General features: G+C 40.7%; 1 protein-coding gene across 8 annotated transcripts in view; it reads right to left on the reverse strand.

Annotated features, from left to right (window-relative positions):
• LOC101406143 (uncharacterized) overlaps positions 1–22,846 on the reverse strand; it is a 65,885-nt gene that overhangs the window by 14,955 nt on the left and 28,084 nt on the right. For 5 of the 8 annotated variants that reach the window (XR_015553491.1, XR_015553489.1, XR_015553487.1 and 2 more), the window contains 2 exons: positions 21,137–21,223; positions 10,617–10,708 (listed from right to left, as the gene is read on the reverse strand). The exons of 1 other annotated variant lie outside the window; for it this stretch is intronic. Coding sequence is in view for 1 of the 7 variants with exons in the window: in XM_087436275.1 (XP_087292401.1) it covers positions 10,617–10,708; positions 21,137–21,223 (179 nt within the window). In the remaining 6 variants the exon portion in view is untranslated. Of the gene's footprint in view, positions 1–10,616; positions 10,709–21,043; positions 21,224–22,846 lie in introns of those variants that run through there. 2 more of the 8 variants (XR_015553488.1, XR_015553486.1) reach the window with 2 other exon arrangements.

Raw genomic sequence — 22,846 nt, forward strand, 5'->3', positions numbered from 1 at the left:
TTTGAGAAGCACAGGTCTTCCGCAGCTGACAAGCCCCGCCACCCACAGGTCCACACACACAGTCAACACAGTCCTGCCCCGTGTGCACGCCCCGACCTCCTGAAATGGACCCAGTTTCTCCAAGGTGGGAGCCTCACACACTCCACCACCGCCCCATACTCTCCACCTGCTCCTTGCGCACCCCCTGCCCCACTGAAGTGGGCCCAGTCGCCAGGCTGCAGAGAATCCAGTCACCAATATATGCAGGCCCAGAAGTTGCCCAAGGGCTTGTTGTTGGGTGGGGCCAGTCCCTAGGGTGAGCTGCCTGCCCTGGCTGAGCTGAATTAAATCAGTGCTCTAGTGAGTGGGGCAGGCCCTGGGCTAGCAGGCCCCAGGGAGAACTCCAATGGCGTCTGCCAGTGTCTGTGTCAGCACGCCCACACCAGGCCACAACAATGGCTGCCGCCAATGTCCCAGTCCATGGAGAGGTCTCACCTCTCACCGAGATGCACTCAGAACCTATCAGGCGAGTCTCTTTTCACCAAAGTACTGTGCACCTTTCTTTCTGGTGATTTTAGGTTGCTTTCTGAAACGTGTGAATTTGTGCATGGGCCCTTTAAGAGCCGGTTTTCACTTCTTTGTCAATCAGCTTTTCTGGGGCTACTCCCCAATGTTTTAGTAGCAAGTAAAGTCAGATATTATGCCACTCATCTTGATTGTGCTGGGTCTACAAAATGCCCCCAGCGGGGGTGTTCCCCTGGCTCAGGGCCCCACTCCTCCGGGGAGGGCTGTGTATCTTTGGGCTGCTCCTGGGCGGCCATGCAGCGCTGTGCCTTGCAAAGGTGGCATTTTTCCTCTCCAGAAGGGAGTTTCTGCCTCTTCCACCTCAGTTAGGATTGTTGTTTGTTGCAGGAGTTCCTCTTATCCAGTTTTCAGTTCTCTCTCAGGGGTAATTTTTCCACAAGTAGTTGTAAATTGGCTGTGTCCGTGGGAGGAGGTGAGTTCAGAGTCTGCCTATGCCGCCATCTTGACTTCTCTCCAATATATTCTTGTTAAATGAATTAATAATTAATTTTCTGATAGATTCACTACAGATTTCCCCTAAAATATGTTGCCCAAGTTACACTTAAAATATTAATTTATTTAAAACTTAGACTAGTAACATTTTAGAAACATTTAAACAGAGGAAACTCTATCTGTAGGATTCTTAGATTGGAAATAAGACTAAAAAATGACCCAGAAATGAGTTCAATTAAGTAAAACTTGTTATTCTACAGAAAATCCTAAGTCAAAAAACCATCTGGCACTGCACAATTTTGTCCTCAGATTTGTTTTAATTTCTTCTGTTGATACCATGGGAGTCAAAGTCTCCAGCTAAGTATAATGAAACCCAGCAGAAGTATAGAACTTTTTCTTCTTGCTGTAACATATAATTTCTAAATAGTTACCTGAGAATCATCTAGTTGTAAAAGATTGACTAATGCTCTACTTGAAAACCTCTTGCTTGGTAAGCAACATAAAAATATGCTAATCCTTCACAAAAAAGCATGATCACCATCAAGAGAAAAGAAAACTTCATACCGTGCTTCCACCCTCAGTCTGCACGTCAGAAGATGTCACACACTGACCCAAGAATCCACAAAAAATGAATGAGAATAGTCGGCTGCATGAGTAACTGACTATAGATGATCTGTAAATGCACGATGGATGGAACCAAAGTACCGTTCAAATCTTCCCAAGGAACCAGGGGGTCTTCTGGTCTCAACAGGGAGACAAAAAATTATGCCAAATCATCTGTGATCTAACTAATGGTAACATGCAGGTTCTAATGTCATGAAAGGGAGCAGAGCCTATACGGAGTTAAGAGAAGAACTTCCAAAGATTTCATGTTGGCCAGCATACCATGAGCTCCAACCAGGCTGACAGAGGTTTCCTGGACCACTTGCAAGGTGAACCCCAACAGGAAGAAAGGGCTCAGAACGTCCTTGAGATCACTCAGCTGCCTTTATCCTGACTATCCTCATCAACAAAACTTGACTGGGTTTTCTAAGAAGATATTTATTCTGGGAAGAGAATGTGCCAACCAACTATCACAAGCATTCTGTCCTCTTCCACCTACACATCAGATTAAAATTAATAAACTGGGATTCTAACATGTGAATTAATATGAGTTAATGTGCCTGGAAAATGTGAACATGTAAAGCTGAGTAGCAGATGCCCAATACATAGTGTCTATCAAATATAACTGCCAAGCCAATTTGTTTCATCAACCAACCAACCTGTGTCTAATCCTCTCTACCATTACTCAACCACAATAGAGAAATGAATCATGAAACAACTGTGTTAAATTTAATAGAGGAGGCCCTTGATCTGAAAGTGGTATTCAAATCTCTTATCTTTCCTTAAAAAAAGCATTAAATTATTTGCTATCATCTCATGTGAAAGATTTTACAATATTTTAAGAGTTTGCATTTAAATGTCTTTAGAAAGAGTCATAAGAATAGTCATACACTGGGGCCAGCCCAGTGGCGCAAGCGGTTAAGGGTGCATGCTCCGCTGCGGCGGCCCGGGGGTTCGCTGGTTCAGATCTCAGGCACGCACCGATGCACCACTTGTCAAGCCATGCTGTGGCGATGTCCCATATAAAGTAGAGGAAGATGGGCATGGATGTTAGCCCAGGGCCAGTCTTCCTCAGCAAAAAAAGAGGAGGATTGGCAGATGTTAGCTCAGGGCTGATCTTCCTCACACACACACACAAAAAGAATAGTCATACACTAAGTAAGAAAATGAACGCTAAAATTTTAGAACAAGTAGACATTTTAACTTCATAACTTACTTTTTATTAACTGAATCATCTCTCTCCCATTTCAAAAGTATCTAAAAATAGGTTTTAGACATTGTATTAGGTCATCCTGGTGACAACTGAAATGTTTGGAGATTCCATTTTTCCATCATTTCAATATATCTGGCTTTTAAATGTTTTTTTGCACCAAAAAGTTTTCTTCAATGGGCTTTTGGACATCACATATGCTTAATAAGCAACAAGTCTGCAAATGATCTACAGATAAATGTCACAGGAAATGCTTTCTACAAGACATGTCTCGATGAACACACCAGCATTTGCTCTTGTGGCATCCTTGGGTCACATAAAATATATTAATAAGCCAACATTTCCCAAAGTGCATATAATAGAACACTAGCTTGAGGAGATATTAACAGGATATAACAATAATAATAGCACTTATGTGCTAGGTACTATTCTAAATGCTTTACATATAACAATTCATTTAATTTTCACAGTAACCCCATGGGGTATATAGTATTATTATCCCCATTTTATAGATGAGAGAAACGGGCTACAGAGAGGGTGAGTAACTTGCCCATTGTCACCAGCCTGAAATGGTAGAGCTGAGATCTGAATCCATCTGTTAATGAATCCATGCTCTTAGCCACAACACTTTCCTAACTCTCCAAATGTTCAATAAATTTGAGAAATTATTGATTGCAAACATTGTTTTTCTTGCTGCAGGACTTGTATGCTAATAAGAATTGTGATTATCCGAGAAAGACCAGATTATGCAAAGATTCCTGAACTTATTTGACCACAGAAACCTCTTTCTCACAGTGGAAATATGTGAGGAGCACACTTTAGAAACACTCTATTAAATCGTTTTTCTTTATTCTACCCTACAAACCAATTTTGGACTCTGATCAATAGCTTAGAACTCTAAGCACAGTCAGATATTTGTCATTCTTGCTGCGTGTTAGGAAAGAAGAGCTAGAATTGGGGTCATCAAACCCATTGGCCTGGGCTGAGGGTCCATGAAAGGAGGATTCCCAGTTCTAGATGGGTGTCCTAATGCCCATGAAGCACGGCTCATAGAAGTCCCTGCAGGCCTTAAGAGAAAAGATTTCTTCAAAAAGAAAGACCTCTATATGTATCAGCTGCTTTGCAACAGGAAGACTACCAGGACTGACTGTGCAGAATACACTAAAATAAATCACATGAGGAAAAAATGCGAAAAAATATTTGGATGACCAAAAAGGTAAGAATTTGAGTGTCTGACACAGGTAGCCTATTGAATGATTACTGGATTTTCCAGATGGCTTCTGAGCAAGAGAACTGGCAGATATACAAATTACCCCTGAGATCCAGATGACAGCCCAGGACTGATAAGAATGTTGCTTGGGGCACCAATCTACAAATGGGATACAAGACGTCCCTAGATGTTACCTGAACTCCTTTCAGGGAGAGTAGTATATGAAGCCTGAAAGAACACCTTGATAAACTGTTTGGGGACATAGATCTGACTCCTCTGTGGGACATGAATAAGCAGGTAGATAAACTGCCTTCCAAGGAAAGTGGGTTTTGCAAACTGACCTAAACTAATTTGGTCATGCCCAATTCTTAGATGCGTTTTGGTAGGAGGAGCCACAGGAGAAATTTGGGGTAGTTGAAGGGTAGCTACACGTTTAAATCATGCTACCAGGTTATAACGAAGGCAGGTCTCAGACCAAATCTGCCACACATACAGACATTCATTTAACAAAACATTCAGTAGTAAGCAGGCACAACAATTTGTAGGCTCCTGTAAACTCTCTGTCCTTTTAGATGCTCCAAACGTCACCTTACATGAAAGGCTCATTCCTAATAGATTCCCCATATTCCAGAGGCTGCAATCTTCCTAAACCAATGGCTGGAGACAGGATAGGATAGAGCCTCTGGTGTCGTCCCTAAGGATATATACACTACAAGCCTCACTCATTAGGTTCCTATATCCTGTTGATGCAAGAGTGGGCTGTCTCTAAAATATTTTAGCCAATTCCACAGGTCTTGAATATTCCTACAATTCCAACATCCATGATGCTGATTTGTAAGCCAGTAATCTCACTAATAAAAATTCACTTGTGACCTTCACTGTGGGAATTAACAATGTTTCAGGTGTTGATCAAGACGGGACAACAGAAGCCCTTGGAGTGGCCTTCTCTGGAAAATGGCTTCCTGAGTCAAACAGTAGCTCACCACCCCTGAACAGAGCAACCAGCCAACCCTTAGAGGAGAAGCTTAAGATGACCATGACTGGCACATGCATATTATTACCGGCACACTGCCTAAGCTGCGGTATTTTTAAGGAAATTACAGGCATAAAACAAGGTCTTTAAATTGTGAGTTTGACAGTTTCATTTGCATACAGTTTACATTTATTATGAAAGAAGGTACACATGTATTCCCTATTCCATTAGCCAAGGCTGAGAATTGTTTAAAATTCAGTAAATTTGAGTCTTATCACTTATCTATTACTTCTGCAACATCTGAACCAGAGACCTAAAACATTCATTTTTAATCTCTGCATGGTATTACCATTGTCTTGTTGTTGAATTTAATCTACAATCAATCTAAGAAAAGGAAAAGCACATATGAATTTTATATTCAAAGTGTTTAAAACATATACGATATCCCCAACTTAGAAACAAAGTCACACATAGAACTTATTAGGGATGGATCAGCATTTCTAAAGTCTTGAATCCAAAAACTTACGGTATCTACAATACTGTGCAATTTTACCAATCCTGTGAGGTACGCATTCTAAACTTGCCCTCAGTATTTTATTTTAGTTCAAGAAAGAGAGGAAAATATTTTTTGAATGTTCAATAAAATTCAAGTTTAGCTCAAGTATAGGACACTTTAAAGATTGTCCACTTGCTACACAGGACCCAAAAAGTGAAACAAAATCCGTTTCAAACCAATTTTACATCATCATAGTGATTCATGATATTTCCACCCTGAAATATTCTGTAGAATAAATCAAAGGAATAGGAAAGCAAAGAGATGTGCCTCTCAACATTTCACAGAGCAGATGTATGTCATGCAAGAAAACTGGAGTCACTGGAGACAGTGTCACTGGAGAATAAGACGACAATGCCAAGTACATTGTCAAGTTAATCAGTAGTGACATCGCATCTGCACTGAGCCAGCGAGAAAATGTGCCACAAGCACCTAAACTCTGGGCAAAGAGAGAAAAGTGAAAACGAATAGAAAAATACTTTAAAAAAAAAAAACAGATCAATTTAGGCATAAATGTTGATTTTGAGTTTGGGGCTTGGGGCCCAAAAACCACCTGTAAATTCCCTACTTTCAAGGGATACAGCTCATGCGCTGTGGAAGCAGGAATCCCAAAGCTCTGAGGCCACCGCCTTCTGTTCCAGAGAGGGGGCCCCAAGAGCCAGGGCAGGCCAAGGCAGAGCCAGATTTCTTGGGGGTCCCCCCTTCGCTGCAAGCCTCAGATCCACTTACCTGCAGACAAGGCTGCTTTCATTGAGGTGCTGGGGCTTGGCTCAGAAGGGGCTGGGGCAGAGGGGCGAATGGGTGGTGGGGCGGAGGGGCAGAGGGGCGGTGGGGTGCAGGACTCGGATATTTGACTCAGGTACAACTTTTCCTAAGTGGGAGAGAACTTAACTTGAGACCCTGGTAGTAGTTTTTTCTCCTGCTGCCTTTCAGGATGCCTTTTCCTTGTTTTCATCCGTATTTATTTATTTATTTACTTAATTTTTTCCTGAGGAAGATTGTCCCTGAGCTAACATCCATGCCAGTCTTCCTCTATTTTGTATGTGGGATGCTGCCACAGCATGGCTTGATGAGCAGTGTGTAGGTCGGCACCCAGGATCTGAACCCATGAGCCCTGGGCTGGCGAAGTGGAGAGGGTGAACCCAACCACTACGCCACCAGGCTGGCACCTCATTCTTTCTTATTTTTACATTTCCCAAAACCAAGCCTGTTAAGTCAAATCTTGGCCCAATTCCCAGCATGCAACAAGGTTACTGCTACTTGGCCCTACATCCGCCTAGCTGTCCCCCATGCCCGGAGGGTGACAGGGCTTGGGAGGTCCCTGAGAGGGGACAGGAACGTTAATTAATGCTCCCCACAGCTGAGCACAAGGCCAACTTTCCTGTCTATGGGCCCCAAAAACCCCCATGCTGCCCCTTCTGAAGGTTACATCAAGCTTTTGGCTTTCCCTGTGGATTGAAGAGAATGACCAGAGGGCTGAATGTTTTCTAGCTAATATTAAATTTGACTAAAATAGGCAAGTTAATACAAGACTCAAGAAAAAAACATTTCATTTACTCAAGTTATGATTTCACAGGATTGAGAGGAAGCAATCAAATATTAGTTGTAAATCAAAAATACACCCATATTCCTGGTACAGTATATCTGAAAGGTGGAAACGAATGCTAAACAAATGAAAACAAATATGGAAAGAAAGTTTTAAAAACGTAGATGAAGCATTAGAAATTTCTGTTTGGAAATTACAATATAAAAATTACCACAAAAAGAAGAATAAATAAAGACAGATCAGTTTGACACTCTGTGTTGGTACCTGTTCTGATGTTGAGTAAATGGTCACAGTTGAAGATGTCACCGGCACCGGTCAGATCGGTGTGGTGTGGTCGCAGGTTCTTGGTCCACAGACAGAAAAGAATTTGAGAGGGACACACAGCAGAAGTTTTGACAGAGGAGGATTCATTAGCAAAGCGAAAGTACACCCCCAAGGGGAGGGGCAGGTGGGCTCGAGGGAGCAACTGCACCAAAGTTGTGGTGGTCGGTGGCTACGGAAGATGGGGTCCCAGGGGTGGGTGAGGGTCTTGGAAGGTGGAGCAACTGGGGCACTGTCTCCAGGAGGGGGAGCTTTTTTCCTTACATAGGCATCTCCGGAACTGTCATGGTGGTGATCTCCCATAAGCGGGGTCAAAACCACAATGAAACCACCATGTAGAGCAGAAAGAAGGGCCATTGGCCCCTTCTGCAACTTCAAGGTAGATTTTCAGAAGGAGATGATGCCTGAGCTTGGGCTTGAAGGACAGTAAATAATTAGCCAGGAGAAAAAAAGTGGTGAGGAAATTCCAGACAGAAAAAAACATAATGAACAAACACACGGAAGCACTGAACAGCATAGGGATTTCAGTGGAAACTAAACATTTATCTATTACTACAGTAACAAATACAGAGCAGAGAGTACCAGAAGCTGCCAAAATAGAGAGCCCTATACACCATATTAAGAAGTGCAGACTCTATTTAGTAGGCAATGGAGGGCCACTGAAGGATTTTAAGTAGGGGTATTTCATGATGATTTTTTTGCAGGCAGGTTGTCTAGCAGTAGAGAGGGGAAAGAATTTAAGAGGGGCAACGCTGAAGGATTAGAGATCAAGTAGGAGGCTACTGCACAGCTTAGGGCAGAGATGTTGAGAGCCTGCAAACCCCAGTGTAGTAGTGAGAACTGAGAGGAGACACAGACTTGGGAGAAAGCAAACAAGATCAGCAAAAACTTGTGATTGACTAGTTATGTGGCGGATGAAGGGGGGAAATGGCTCCCATGTTTCTTCCTTGGATGACTGGGTGCTAGTTATTGATACTGGAAATAAAGAGGAAGAACAGGTTGGTGGTAGAGGAAGATAATGGGTTAAGTTTTGAAGACTTTAGGTTTGGGGCACTTGTGGGAAACCAAGGTTGGGAAGCAATTGAGTTTATGAGTCTGCAGCTCAGAGAAGTTAGCACTGATAACCAACCACTTGAGTGGATAACTCAGTAGAAAGAAAAGAGCAGCTGCCCATGGGTAAAACCTTGGGTTTTCCTGAAATTCAGGAAAAGCTTGATGTTTTTTGGAATAAGATCATTTTTAAGCAAAAACAATTATGCGGGAAAATGTAAAACAAGTCTCATAATATCAAAATATTGAAAACTACCTAAGTGTCGAAGAAAAATAGAATGGTTAAGTTAATATGGTATATCCACCTCAGAGAATATCAGTTATTTTAAATGATGTGTAGGAAGAGTTTACATAAACATGTTTATGATTAAATGTTAAGAGTTTTTTTACTTTTATTTTTAAAACTATGTGTTATGTAAACAATGTAACGATATGCATAGTGAAGTGAGGAAAGACATACATATATATTAAAAGTAATTTTTTCAAATTATTCAAAATTGTTTCTATAATATTTTTATAATGGAGAAACAACTGTTCAAAACACATTTCCCCACAATGAGATAACACCTCACACACAGCAGGATGGCTATAATCAAAAAGACAGATAATAACAAGTGCTGACAAATACAGGAGAAACTGGAACCCTCATACTTTGCTAGTGGGGCTGTAAAATGGTGCAGCCAATTTGGGAAAGTTTGGCAGTTCTTCAAAGGGTTAAACATAGTTACTATACGACCAGCAATTCCTTGGTATATACCCAAGAAAAATGGAAATATACATCCACACAAAGACTTGTACACGAATGTTCATGGCAATATCATTGATAACTACCAAAAAGCAGAAAAAAACCAAATGTCGATCAAACTGATGAATAAGGTTATTTAAAATGTGGGCTATTCATACAATGTAATATTATTCGGCAATAAAGGGAATGAAGTATGTCACTTAATGACCAGGATACGTTCTGAGAAATGTGTCATTAGGTGATTTCGTCGTTGTGCGAACATCATAAAGTGTACTTACACAAACCTAGATGGTACAGCCTACTACACACCTAGGCTATTTGGTACTAATCTTATGAGACCACCATTTGTATACGTTATCCATATCTGACTGAAACATCGTTATGGTGGGCATGATTGTATTGAAATACGCTACAAGTTAGATGAACCTTGAAAACATCATGCTAAGTAAAAGAAACCATGCATAAAAGACCACAAACTGTAGGATTCCATTTATATGAAATGTCCAGAATAAGCATATCTATAGAGACAGAAAGACTAGTGGTTGCCTATACCTGCAGTAGCCAACCCTGGAAGTCGAGCAGTTAGGATTCAGAGTTCTCACCACGAGGCCTAGGTTCCCAGTCAGGGAACCACACCACCATCTGTTGGTTGTCATACTGTGACGGCTGCGTGTTGCTGTGATGCTGAAAGTGATGGCACTAGTATTTCAAATACCAGCAGGTCACCCAGGGTGGACAGCTTTCAGCAGTGCTTCCCGTCTAAGACTAGGAAAAAGGACCTGGCCACCCACTTCTGAAAAAATTGGCCATGAAATCCCTGTGAATAGCAGCAGAGCACTGTCTGATATAGCGCTGGAAAGTGAGTTATGGAGCGAAAAGAACGGGCAGGGATCCGCTCTGCTGTACACATGGTCACCAGGAGTTGCAATGGCACTAACAACAAAACAAAGGCCTGGGGTGGAGAGTGGAGGGGAGGGAGGAGAATTACAGCAAACTAGAAATAAGTACGAGGTTTCTTTTCGGGGTAATGAAAAAGTCCTAAAATTAGGTGGTGACAATGGCTGTGGAACTCTGTAAACATACTAAATCCATTGAACTGTATGCTTTAAAAGGGTGAATTGTGTGGTATATGAATTATATCTCAATAAAGCTTTCTTAAAAACCCTCATTTCCCGCCACCCCCAAGGGAGACAAACACAGCTACAGATTCTGATCTAACACCAGGTCTGATCAGAGCAGATGTATCAAATGCAGGATGAAAGCAGCAGCCTCTGACGTTCTGCCTGGTGCCCAGCCTGCCCTCCAGTGTCACCAGGCCCCGGGAAACAGAGTCCTGGAGTCTGCGGGGCATGTAGCCTTGTCTCCAGCCTCTACCCCCGGCTCCCACACACCTGTCCTGCTGGCCTCACCGGGGGCACCAGGGAGCTTCGTGGGAGATCAGCTCTCCTGGCAGCAAGTCCTGACCGGGCTGTGTGCGTCCTCCACGTTCTGGATATGGGTCCTGCAGAGAGAGTTTGGGACACTTACCCCTCAGGCTCGGGCGCAGGGGCAGAAGCTGAGGGCTTGAGGTCTCACCGTCTGTCTGACCAGGCCTGAAGCCTCTCGGGGCTGGGTGAGGCTGGTCCCCAAGGCCGTGTGGCAGCTGCAGCAGGGCCGCAGACCAAGTCCTCAATTCTGGTCCTGTGGAAAGGGCCTTTCTTGTTCATTCCCTGTCTCGTCACAGCTCTACTGGACAGGTATTAATAGATTTCCAGGAAAAGTGAAATCGGGGCCTTAGGTCCCGCCACTCCCCGAAGCCTCGGCACCTCGTGGCGGTGCAACAAACAGCAGTCCTTCTTACTGCCTTATTTCACTATCTTTGTGGAGTTTCAGCACAGAGGGGCTCCAAACTTCAGGGCCCAGCCCCGGAGCAGGCCTCGGAGCCCCTTCCGAGGCCTGGAAGCGCGAGGGCCCTCGAAGACTCTGAGGCCGCTCCGAGCAGGTCTGACAGGGCCTGCGCCCTGTGGGAAAAGCCCCTCAGGCTGCGCAGGCTGAAGAGACCCTCAGGCATCCAGAAGGCCGGCCTGACCCTGATCTAGGAGGTTATGTGCCCAACTCTTGCCTCGGGGAAGCGATGGAGGGGGAACTCGGTTTCCTGGATGAAGGCCGCTGAATCGCCTCCAGGCAGCCAGAGAGGGCGTCCATCTGGCCCCACCCCCGGCATCGGCCCCGCCCCCAGGACACGCTGGGCAGGGCCTCGCTCCGGAGACCCCTCCTGTGGTTCATTCACTCTCCCAAATGGTTATTGAGTACCAACCACGTCTTGAACCCCGGATGCTGGGGACAGGGCCGTGTGTGGGATAGACAGAGTCCCCGTCCTCAGGAAAGACAGATAACCAAGCCAAAAGTTACAACACAGTGTGAAAACTGCTGGGATGGAGAAAGCAAGGGACAAGGAAAGTCTCGCGGAGAAACACTTCTTTCAGAATAAAAGGAAGGAAAGAAGGGGTGGGATATGTCTCATTGAAGGTTTGTTGATGAAAAGGTCCCATTTGATGGCTCCTGGTTCCTCTGTGAAGTGCGGGCTCCAGCCCATCAGCTGGGGAACAAAAGGTTGAGGAAAGCAGAGAACATGTGAAATGGTCTTCAGTAGGATGCGAGAGGGTTGACTAAGAAAACTATGATGTAAACGCCACAAGACAGGAAGCTTCCTATTTTGGGTTCACAAGGGCTAAGTACAGTACTTAGCACACGGAAGGTGCTTAATATGAATGGAATGAATAAGTAGTCAATGAATAAATGATTTTCACGTGGTGTTGGAGCAGATCACTAGTTTGACGATGAGTTCCTGGTAGCACCAGTATCCTCATGTGTGTGATTTTATCCAATAAGGCTGAATCACTTACTAGAGGGCAAATCTGGACGAGACAGAGTTGGGATTTTGCCAGGTGGGAATGATGAAAAGGAAATTGGGTGGGGGTGTTTGGGATGTCATTTAAGTGATGGACCTTGGAATCAACCAGAGACAGAGGAAATGAAGACAGAAGAGGTTGCTAATGGTTAGAGAGTAGGTGGAAAGGTTGATGGATCGAAGATCCTGACAAAGTTGAAGAATTAGCATATTGAGGGCATGGGCTGGAAGGACTGGAGGTTGAGGTCAAAGTGTAGGAAATCAGATTATTTCAGAAGGCAGAGCTGTTCCTGGAAATAAGGTCTAGGACTTTCCGTAGCTGAGATAGAATGGAGCTTAAGAGCTCTGAGATGAGAAAGTCTATTAATTGAAAGTCTAGGTTATCGGATGGTCCAATCACATGGAAGTTAGAATCTCCCAGTCAATTACTAGCCCTCTTGTGTGTGCAAATCCTGATTGCTTCTCCCCCTGTGCGTCTCTGGAAATAAGCCAACACCTGAGAGTCAGGTGTGACTTGCTATGTAACTCCATAAGCCCTTTTAAGACATTACCTCTCTTGGTAAAAAGTTTTGGGGCCAGGGGCAAATGGGGGAAAAAATTATTGGATTTGGGTCCTTCGGTCCTGGCTTTTTCATCTTTTGCGTAACAGCCTCTCTGAATTTCAAACTGTGAGAATCAAACAAAATGATGGATGTGCAATATTGTTAAATATCTTATTAAGAGCAGATATCATTCATCTTGTTAGCCTGTAAGGTTTGGCTCTCTCTCTAGGAACTGAAGATTGCTGCTGTAGTCCTGAGATCTGAGAGCTAGAGCAGAGGAGCATGGGTCCAGAGCTACATGCCCCTAAGTTGTACACCTCTCTAGGCCTGAGGATAAGTGATGTACAGGATCCCGTGGTTCCTTTCACTACACCTACATGCTAACCCCCATATCATCTTTGCCTCCTTCTTTTGGTGTATCCAACTCCTTCAATATCTTTTTTTCCCTAGCTTTATTGAGATCTAGACATATAACATTGTATAAGTCTAAGGTGTACAACGTGATGATTCGATGCACATATGTATTGTGAAATGACTGCCACCATAAGGTGAGTTAACACATCTATTACCTCATATAACTACTATTTTTTTGTGGTGAGAACATTTAAGATCTACTCAGCAAATTTCAAGTACATAATACAGTATTGTTAACTATAGTCACCATGCTGTACATTAGATCCCCAGAACTTACTCATCTTGTAACTCGAAGTTTGTACCCTTTGACCAACATCTCCCCATTCCCCCAACCCGCAGCCCCTGGCAACCATCATTCCACTTTGTTTTCTATGAGTTCAGCTTTTTTTTAGATTTCACATATAAGTGAGATCATACAGTATTTGTCTTTCTCTGACTGATTTCATTTAGCATAATACTTAAAGGCCCATCCATGTTGTTGCAAATGGCAGGTTTCCCTTCTTTTTACAGCCGAATAATATTTCATTGTATATATATATACTACATATATACACCACAACTTCTTTATCCATTCATCCATCCATGGACACTGAGGTTGTTTCCCTGTCTTCGTTATTGTGAATAACACTGCAGTGAATGTGAGGGGAGATATCTCTTTCAGATGGTGATTTTCAATTCCTTCAGATATGTACCGAGAAGTGGAATTGCTGTATCATATGGTAGTTCTATGTTTAATTTCTTGAGGAACCTTCATACTGGTTTCTATAGTGGCCGCACCAATTTACATTTCCACCAGCAGTGCACAAAGGTTCCCTTTTCTCCACATCCTCGCTAACATTCCTTTTGTCTTTTTTTTTTGTAATATGACTAACAGGTGTCAGGTGATGTCTCATTGTGATTTTGATTTGCATTTCCCTGCTGATTAGTGATGCTGAGCATCTTTTCATATATTTGTTGACCATTTGTAAGTCTTCTTTGGAAAAATGGCTATTCAGGTCTTCTGCCCATTTTTACTCAGATTATTAGTCTTTTTGCTATTGAGTCATATAAGTGCCTTATATATTTTGAATATAAACCTCTTATCTGATATATATGGTTTGCAAACAATTTCTCCCATTCTGTAGGGTGCCTCTTCATGTTGTGGATTGTATCTTTTGTTGTACAGAAGATTTTCAGTTTGATGTAATCCCACTTGTTTATTTTTGCTTTTGTTGCTTTTGCTTTTGGTGTCATATCCAAGAATTCATTGCCAAGATCAATGTCAAGGAGCTTTTTCCATATGTTTTCTTCTAGTAGTACTATGGTTTCAGGTCTTACATTTAAGTCTTTAATCCATTTTGAGTTAATTTTTGAGTGGTGTAAGATATGGGTCCACCTTCATTCTTTTGCGTGTGGATCTCCAGTCTTCTGTTGCTCTTTTTCTAACATCATAAACTGGATGCTTAGCTCATTAATTTTCAGTCTTTATTCCTTTCTAATGCCAGCATCTGAAGAAATAAATTCCCTTCTAAATATCACTTTATCTACTGTGTTGGGGACCCCAAGACCACTCTCGAGTTCAATAATTAGCTTGAAGGACTCACAGAACTCACAAATACTGTTACACTCATGGTTATGGTTTACTACATTGAAAGGATATAGAATACAATCACCATAGGGAAAAGGCTTATGGGACAGAGTCCAGGAGGTTACCAGGCACAGCTTCCAGTTGTCCTCTTTGTGGAGTTGTGTGGACTACAGGACTTAATTCTCCCAACAATGATGTGTGACATGTGCCAAGTACCTCCAACCAAGGAAGCTCATCCGAACTGGAGTGGATTTTATTGGGGGTCAGATACATAGGCCTGGAGCCCTCAGGTGACTGACCTTAACTACTCAGTCTCTAGTCCCTGCCAGAGGTCAAACCGATACAGCATGACCAAGGGCCTCAGGTGAACAAAAACAGGTGTTTACTATAAATCACATTATTAGCATAAACTACCTGGCATGGCCCAAGGCCCCAGGTATACAGATATTGTTATTGGGCAAGATATTACAAGGCTCATTGTTTATCCCCTGGGAGATTTCTTTGGAATGTGCCAAGTTTGAACATCCTAAATCTGCTGAGTTCAACCTTTACTACTCACATTTTATGAGTTAGATTTATAGTTCTTTTAAATTTTATTTATTTCTGAATCTATAAATACGTATTTTTACATTTTAAAAATATAAGTATATATTTATACTATATACTAATATACTATAAACTATACTATATACTAATACTACTATACTATGTACTATATACTAGTCTACACCTTGCTTTTTTCACTTTGGTTCCATATCTGTAAAAAAAAAAAAAAAGAATTTTTTCATTCCTTTTGATGGCTGCATTTTATTAACCAATTTTCTATTGATAGATGTTAGGTTTTGTTTTTCTTTCAATTTTTTGCTCTTTTAAATAAGACAAATTAATAACCATATATGTAAAATTTTACTCATGTTCTAATATTTGTAAGATATATCGCTAAAAGTAAAATTATTGGATAAAATTGTAAGTTCATCTCTAATACTGATAAATATTGCCTATCAAACTGTTTTCCATGAAGGTCTCACCAACTTTTAGTTAGAGTCTCCTTCTAGCAATGTAAGCGAGTGCCTGCTTCCTCATGCTCTTGCTAAGTCAGTGTATTGTAAAACATATTGATGTTTGTCAACACTATAGGAGTGATATCTTTGTAGCATTACTTTTATTTCACTCATCATGTGTAAGGTTGAGCATCTTTACATGTTTCAGTCACTTTTATTCTTTTTCAATGAACTGTTTGTATATATTTTTTGTCTAGATTTCTGGTGGCTTATTGATCTTTTTCTTATTGATCTGAGGGAGCTTTTTCATACAAGTGATATTAGCCATCCATATGTATTGTAAATTGGAAATATTTTTCCCCATTTTTTTTTGACTTTTTTATTTACGTTGGGTTTTGCTACACATTTTTTTTAGGTTTACATGGTTTCACTGATTGGTCTTTTTTTTTTGTTTTGTTTTGTTTTGTTATATTGTACTTTAAAAACCCTTTTCTACTTTAAAGTTATGAAAATGTCCTCTCAGGGTTTCTTTTACTAATTTTATCATTTTATTTTTAAAATGTACATCTTTGATCTGGAATGTGTTTTGATGTAAGATATAAAGTAGAGTTGAACTCATTTTTGTTCCAAATAGCTACCCAGTCATCCCAACACCATCTATTAAACAATCCATCTATTTTTCACCAACTTGAAACATATTGGGTCTATTTATAGACATTCTGTTCTCTTTCAGTTGGTCAGTCTCTCATCATGTGTCAGTACCACACTGGAGTTTTTTTATGGTTGGGAGGATGCAATGAGGAAGGCTGATGTTGACTTCTGCAGGGTGTAAAATTTTGGTTGAGTATAACACACAGGAAAGTGCACAAATCACAAGTATAAAGCTCAATGAGCTTTCACATTGTGAACATACAGTATAGTATATACTTAGTACACATACCCAGCACTCAGACCAAGAAGCAGAGCATTAGCAGAACCTAGAATCCCCCTTCTAGTCACTTCCCTTGTGAGGGTAACCACTATCCTGGACTAATTCTGACTTCTAATAGCGTAATTAGTTGCACCAATTTTAAAATTATGTGTCGAATTATTCAGTATCTACTCTCACGTCTGGCTTCTTTCACATTACATCTTATTCAACATTATGTTTGCAAACTTCAACTACACTGATGCATATAATAGTTGTAGTTCAGGGCCGGCCCGTGGCTTAGCAGTTAAGTGCGCGCGCTCCGCTACTGGCGGCCCGGGTTCAAGATCCTGGGCGTGCACCGATGCACCGCTTGTCTGGCCACGCTGAGGCCACGTCCCACATACAGCAACTAGCAGGATGTGCAACTATGACATGTAACTATCTACTGGGGCTTTGGGGAAAAAAAAAGGAGGAGGATTGGCAATAGATGTTAGCTCAGAGCCGGTCTTCCTCAGCAAAAAGAAGAGGATTAGCACAGATGTTAGCTCAGGGCTGATCTTCCTCACACACACACACAAAAAAGTTGTAGTTCATTCAATCTCATTGCTGCAGAGTACTACATTACATAAATATAGCACTTTTAATTTATTCATTCTACTGTTAAGGGACATTTGGGAATTTTCAATTTTTGCTATTATGAATACTGCTTATATGAACATTTTTAATATGTTATTTGGTGAACATGTTCATATTTCTATTGGCTATTAGCTAGGAATGGAATTACTGAGTCATAGGGTATGCATATGCTCAACCTAAGTAGCCAGTTTTCCAAAGTAATTGTACCAGTGTCTGAGAGTTTCCATTGCTCCACATCCCTGTCAGTTCTTGGTATTTATAGCAGAAGCCACTGATGGCCCACCCATTTCACCTCAAGTCTTCCCATTTCGATGCACACCAGCATCTTAAACTCCCTCAGAGTTTCCCAGGCCACCAGAACCCCTTCGGACTCCACTCAAAACAGGTGAGAAGGGTAGGGGAAATTAAAAGGAAGACTGAAAAGAGAAACTTTAAAATTCTAGATTTCTAATCTTTTGCATAAAATAGAACTTAAAAATCAACTTAGAAAACTATTCCAAATAGATAAGTACATATCATGATTTAAATACTTGCAGTAAGGCCCTGAGCAGAGATCTCAACCAATGACTAATGAGAGGTCAGCTCCTTTGACCTTTGGATAGTGTAACTCTGAAGCACATCTTCTACACTTGCTCTTGGAGCCCCCAGCAGGATAAGCTCCGGTTGGCAATACCCTTTTTCTCTTGCCTTGCTTTGCCTTCCTTCTCTTACTTTTCCACTCCCCTACTGGTGGGGTTTTTTGGTGAGGAAGATTAGCCCTGAGCTAACATCCATTGCCAATCCTCCACTTTTTGCTGAGCAAGATTGGCCCTGGGCTAACATCCATGCCAATCTTCCTCTACTTTATATGGGACGCTGCCACAGCATGGCTTGACAAGCAGTGCGTTGGTCCGCGCCAGGGATCTGAACCTGTGAACCCCGGGCTGCCAAAGCAGAGCACATGAACTTAACAGCTACACCACCGGGCCAGCCCCCTCTACTGGTGTTATAAGTCATTGTCCCAGGGCCTGTTCTTGTGGGAATCCCAACTAAGAAAGGCTATTCTTTTTCATTTTGGCCATTGTGGAGGGGAGGTGATAGGGGGAAAAATATGTCTAAAAAGGCTCGTAAGGGGAGGAGGTGATAATGAAAAAAGGGTTGAGAAACATTGGTTTAGATATATGATCCATCTCAAATTTATTTTTGTATATAGTGTAAGGTAGGCTTCTGGTTTCTTTTTTTTTTTTTCTTGCATATGTTTATCCAGTTTCAACAGCACCATTTGTTGAAAAGACCTTTTTTCCCCATTGAATTGCCTTAGCACAATTGTCAAAATAATTGACTATAGAGCCATCCCTGATGGCCTAATGGTTAAAGTTCTATGTACTCCGCTTCGGCAGTCCAGGTTCAGTTCCCAGTCGTGGAACCACACCACTCGTCTGTCATTAGCCATGCTGTGGCAGCAGCTCACATAGAAGAACTGGAAGGACTTGCCAGTAAAATATACAACTATGTACTGGGGCTTTGGGGAGGGGAAAAAAAAAAGAGAAAGATGAGCAACAGATGTTAGCTCAGGAGGAATCTTTCCCAACAAAAAATAAAAATAAAAAATAATTGACTATATATATGTGGGTCTCTTTCTGGACTCTATGCTATTCCATTGGTTCCTTTGTTACTATGCCAATACCACACTGTCGTGATTTCTCTAGTTCTATAGTAAGTCTTAAATCAAATAATATAATCCTCTAGCCCTTTTCCTCTTTTTTGAGATTGGTTTGGCTGGTTTTGGTACTCTGCATTTCCATATTAATTTTAGAACCAGCTTGTTGTTTTCTATAAAAAGTACCACTGGGATTTTTATTGGGACTGTGTTCAATCTGTAGATCAATTTGGGGAGACCAACAAACTTGAGTCTTCCAATCCATTAAGATGACATACTTCTTCATTTATACATGCTTGTGTTTTGTATAAATAGTTTTATGTATTTGAAGCTATTGCAAATGGTAATTTTTATTTCATTTCTCAATAGTTTCTTGCTAGCATACAGAAATACAATTGATTTTCTTTTATAATTTGATGAGTCATGCAATTACCTTTCTAGCTGAAATATTGGATTCATAACAATAATAATATTGTTATTTGTGTTATCTATTAATACAAAACAAATCCAAAATACTAATGAACAGCAATATTCACATTGGGTTTGGGGCATTCATTCTTTATATAAAATATTGTTGTAGGAACAACTGCCAATTCACACTAAAGTGATAGGCTGAAGAAAATACTATAGAACATTGTGTTCCTATACTATACAGCAAGGATTATTTTAAACTTTAAGTGTCTTAAGTCCCCATATGAAAGCACTGTAATTCATTTACCTCTTTTTTATGCTACCAGACTTTCTCCACTCTGTCATATTCAATGTTCATCAGCATAATACACCTTATTATATTTATGCATATGTATGTTTATACCAAACAATATGCTTAAGTTACAATATTGCTTAAAGTTTAAAAAAAAGTTATAAAACAAAGAATTTTTATTGAAACATATCATATGATAATGCTCATAATATTTATCATTAAATTTTGCCTTTATGAAAAACCAATATGTATCACGCTTAGATAAGAGTACAAAAGTAGAGTATACATGGAGCTTATGTAGCAACTGTAGTCATTTCTTTATTTTTTCTTTCTTTCTTCTCCCTTTTTTATGCATATCCTTACATACTGGTGCTTTGTTTCTGTAGGAGATATTCTCAAAAGTAGGATTACTGGATCGAAGAATATGTGTGTCTAAGTTAGGAAGCGTAACAATAAAATAAACATCCATGAACCCACGACATCACACAGAGTGAAAACATTCCCAATCCTCTAGAAGCTACTGGAAGTTGCTCTCTGATCCATTCCCCTGCCCTCTCCATAGAGGTGACCGTCATCTGAAGGTTATGTTCATAACCCTCTTGCTTTTCTTTATAGTCTAGAGATAGGTAGAGATTTACCTAAACAATGTATTATTTTGTTAATTTATTTTTAAGCTTTATAAAAATGAGTATCATGATGAAATCATATTTACCTCGAAGCATATCTTGATCACTAAAAACAATTACCAATTTGCTTCACTAGATGGAGATATGAGGCATAATAATTACAAATCCCTTCAAAAAGGAAAAATAACTCAATATCTTGAGAAAATAATTATTTGTAAAAGAGAAACTCCTTTTTCTTTTAAGATGTCATCTTAAAGGCTATGATCTTCCATGAAATGAATTGTCAGCTCCAGGGAGAAACATTTGTTGGGGACTGACAATGAGTAGTTTACTAGTTAATAACAATTTATCAGTGAACTGAGTACATTCCTTCATTTATTCACCCACTCATTTGTTCATTTTTTCATCCATTGACTAAGCATTTATCAAGCACCTAGTGTGCCCAACATTTGCTAGGCACTGGGGATATAGAAATAAGAACACAATCCCGGTCCTCAAGGAGCTCACAGACTCTGTCAGGAAGAGGAGATAAGTATATAAATTATCAATTAGAATACATTTGGGGAAGAACTATATGATGGGTTAACATGAGGTTCAGTGGTGGCCTCAAGAAAGAAATGGCTAGCTCTTATTGAGTAGGAAGAGATGCCTGGGATGAGTTTCAAGGGATGAATAATTCAAGGATGGGAAGAAGACTACAGCAATAGTCCAGACAAAAGGTGGTGAAGGCCTGAACCAAGTGAGTACCTGTGGGGATAGAAAGGAGGAAATAAATGTACAAGATGTAGAGGAGGCAGAACAGGTTGAACTTAATGACCAAATGACTGTGGGGATCAGAGAGGAGGAAGAAATTTCCTAGACAGTTTCAGGGAAGCACCGTGGAAGTCAGGATAAAAATTCAACACGACTGAGAAACTGAAAATAATTTTAATAAAACACCACTACTCATATTTTAAATTGTAAACTGCCTCCCCACCCTTTCCCTCTTCTTGAGATCTCACCCCATTCTCCGTTTACTCTGGCGTGTGAACTTGATCTTCCTGCCAAATGAGTCAGTCTCAGATTTGTGCTCACATGTATTAAATTTCCTGTAAAAGTAAGAAACTAGTATGTTACATCTCTTTCTCTCCCTCTCCCTCTCTTTCTTTCTCTTGGTCTCTCTCTCACACACACATACATTACACACACACACACACACACAAGTACACACATACGGAGACAAGTATATAGAAAAAAGTATAGTGTCATTTGTAGAAAATTACAAATAAAAAGACATGGAATGACAATTCATACAGCAGAAAAACAATCTTACACTCATAACGAACCCCATGAAACTGCGCATTTTACCCATAAGTATTCTTAAATCCTGGAACGGAATACGGGCCTTACTGCAAGTATTTAAATCATGATATGTACTTATCTATTTGGAATAGTTTTCTAAGTTGATTTTTAAGTTCTATTATTTTATGCAAAAGATTAGAAATCTAGAATTTTAAAGTTTCTCTTTTCAGTCTTCCTTTTAATTTCCACTGTGAACATCACTCTGTTTTCATTTAACATCCGTACGTTGAATTTTATCCATCCCTAACACAGAGAGTATACTAATACATCCTCAATGAGTGTGTGAGACTCAGCGAGAAGCAGACTTGCCATGACTCCATAAATCAGCCCAGACAACTGCTGGAGGCAACTTGAGAGAGTAAGAGAGAGGCAAGAGAAGCTGAAGTCACAGAGAGCACCGTCCAAAGAGGCAGAGTAGATCAAGTGCCAGAAAAAAATTACACTTCAAAAATTCTGACTTGTGTTTGAAACTTTTGTGTTTTTTGACTTGCAAAGTGGTGAAGCAGAAAGAATTTAGATGTGTATATTTGAGTCCCATCCAGGTATTCTCCCAGCCTCCCCATTCATATCTTCACGTATATCCACATCATCTCTGTCTCTACCTATACCCTTATCCACACTCAAATCCACTTCCATATCTTCTCATCTTCCTGCCGCCTCATCCTAGCAGTACAAAGAGAGCGGACAGAGGAGCACTGGGAGTAACCACAAGGCAACGCTGGGTGATTAGAACAAACTCCACAAGTACAAATTCCATTGACCTTTATAGGACATTTCTGAGAAAATTTATAAAGGGTTCAAGTCAAAATTGTTTAAGATGTAACATAAGCTGGTGGAAGGAGCATAAGAGGTTTATATCAAAGTGTCTTGATTCATAGGGTTCCTCGGAAAAGGAGTTGATTCTAGAGCTGGGGTGGGGAAATCTAACTGAGCCTGGAAAATCTTGTGTCACAAAAGAAGGAAATACTCCAAACAACAACCTCACAATTATGAGGTATGACAAAAAGATACAGGAGCCAACTTAAAGGAGTTCCCAAAGGCAAAGTTGAAACAATTTGAGCAACAAAATAAATAATGATAGTGTTGGGTTATAATCCATAGAATAAAATAAGTATCTGTGAGTCCATACATATCAATATAAATACATCACAGAATCTCCACTAGGTAAGCATCCCAGTGTTAATTGTTGCACACAAGATGCACTGATAGATACTAAAATCCATGGGTGAAAGGCTGAGGAAAAAGAGGATATTAGCATAGTCTCAATGTATCTCCTCCAAGATATTTATCAATTATGAAGGAAAAATAGTAAAACGACAGTGGAAAGACCTGACAGATACCATCTTAACCAAGTGATCGAAGTTACCATC

Source organism: Ceratotherium simum, chromosome 10 (genome assembly GCF_057802395.1).
Source record: "Ceratotherium simum simum isolate JZ-2026a chromosome 10, ASM5780239v1, whole genome shotgun sequence".
NCBI lineage: Eukaryota > Metazoa > Chordata > Mammalia > Perissodactyla > Rhinocerotidae > Ceratotherium > Ceratotherium simum.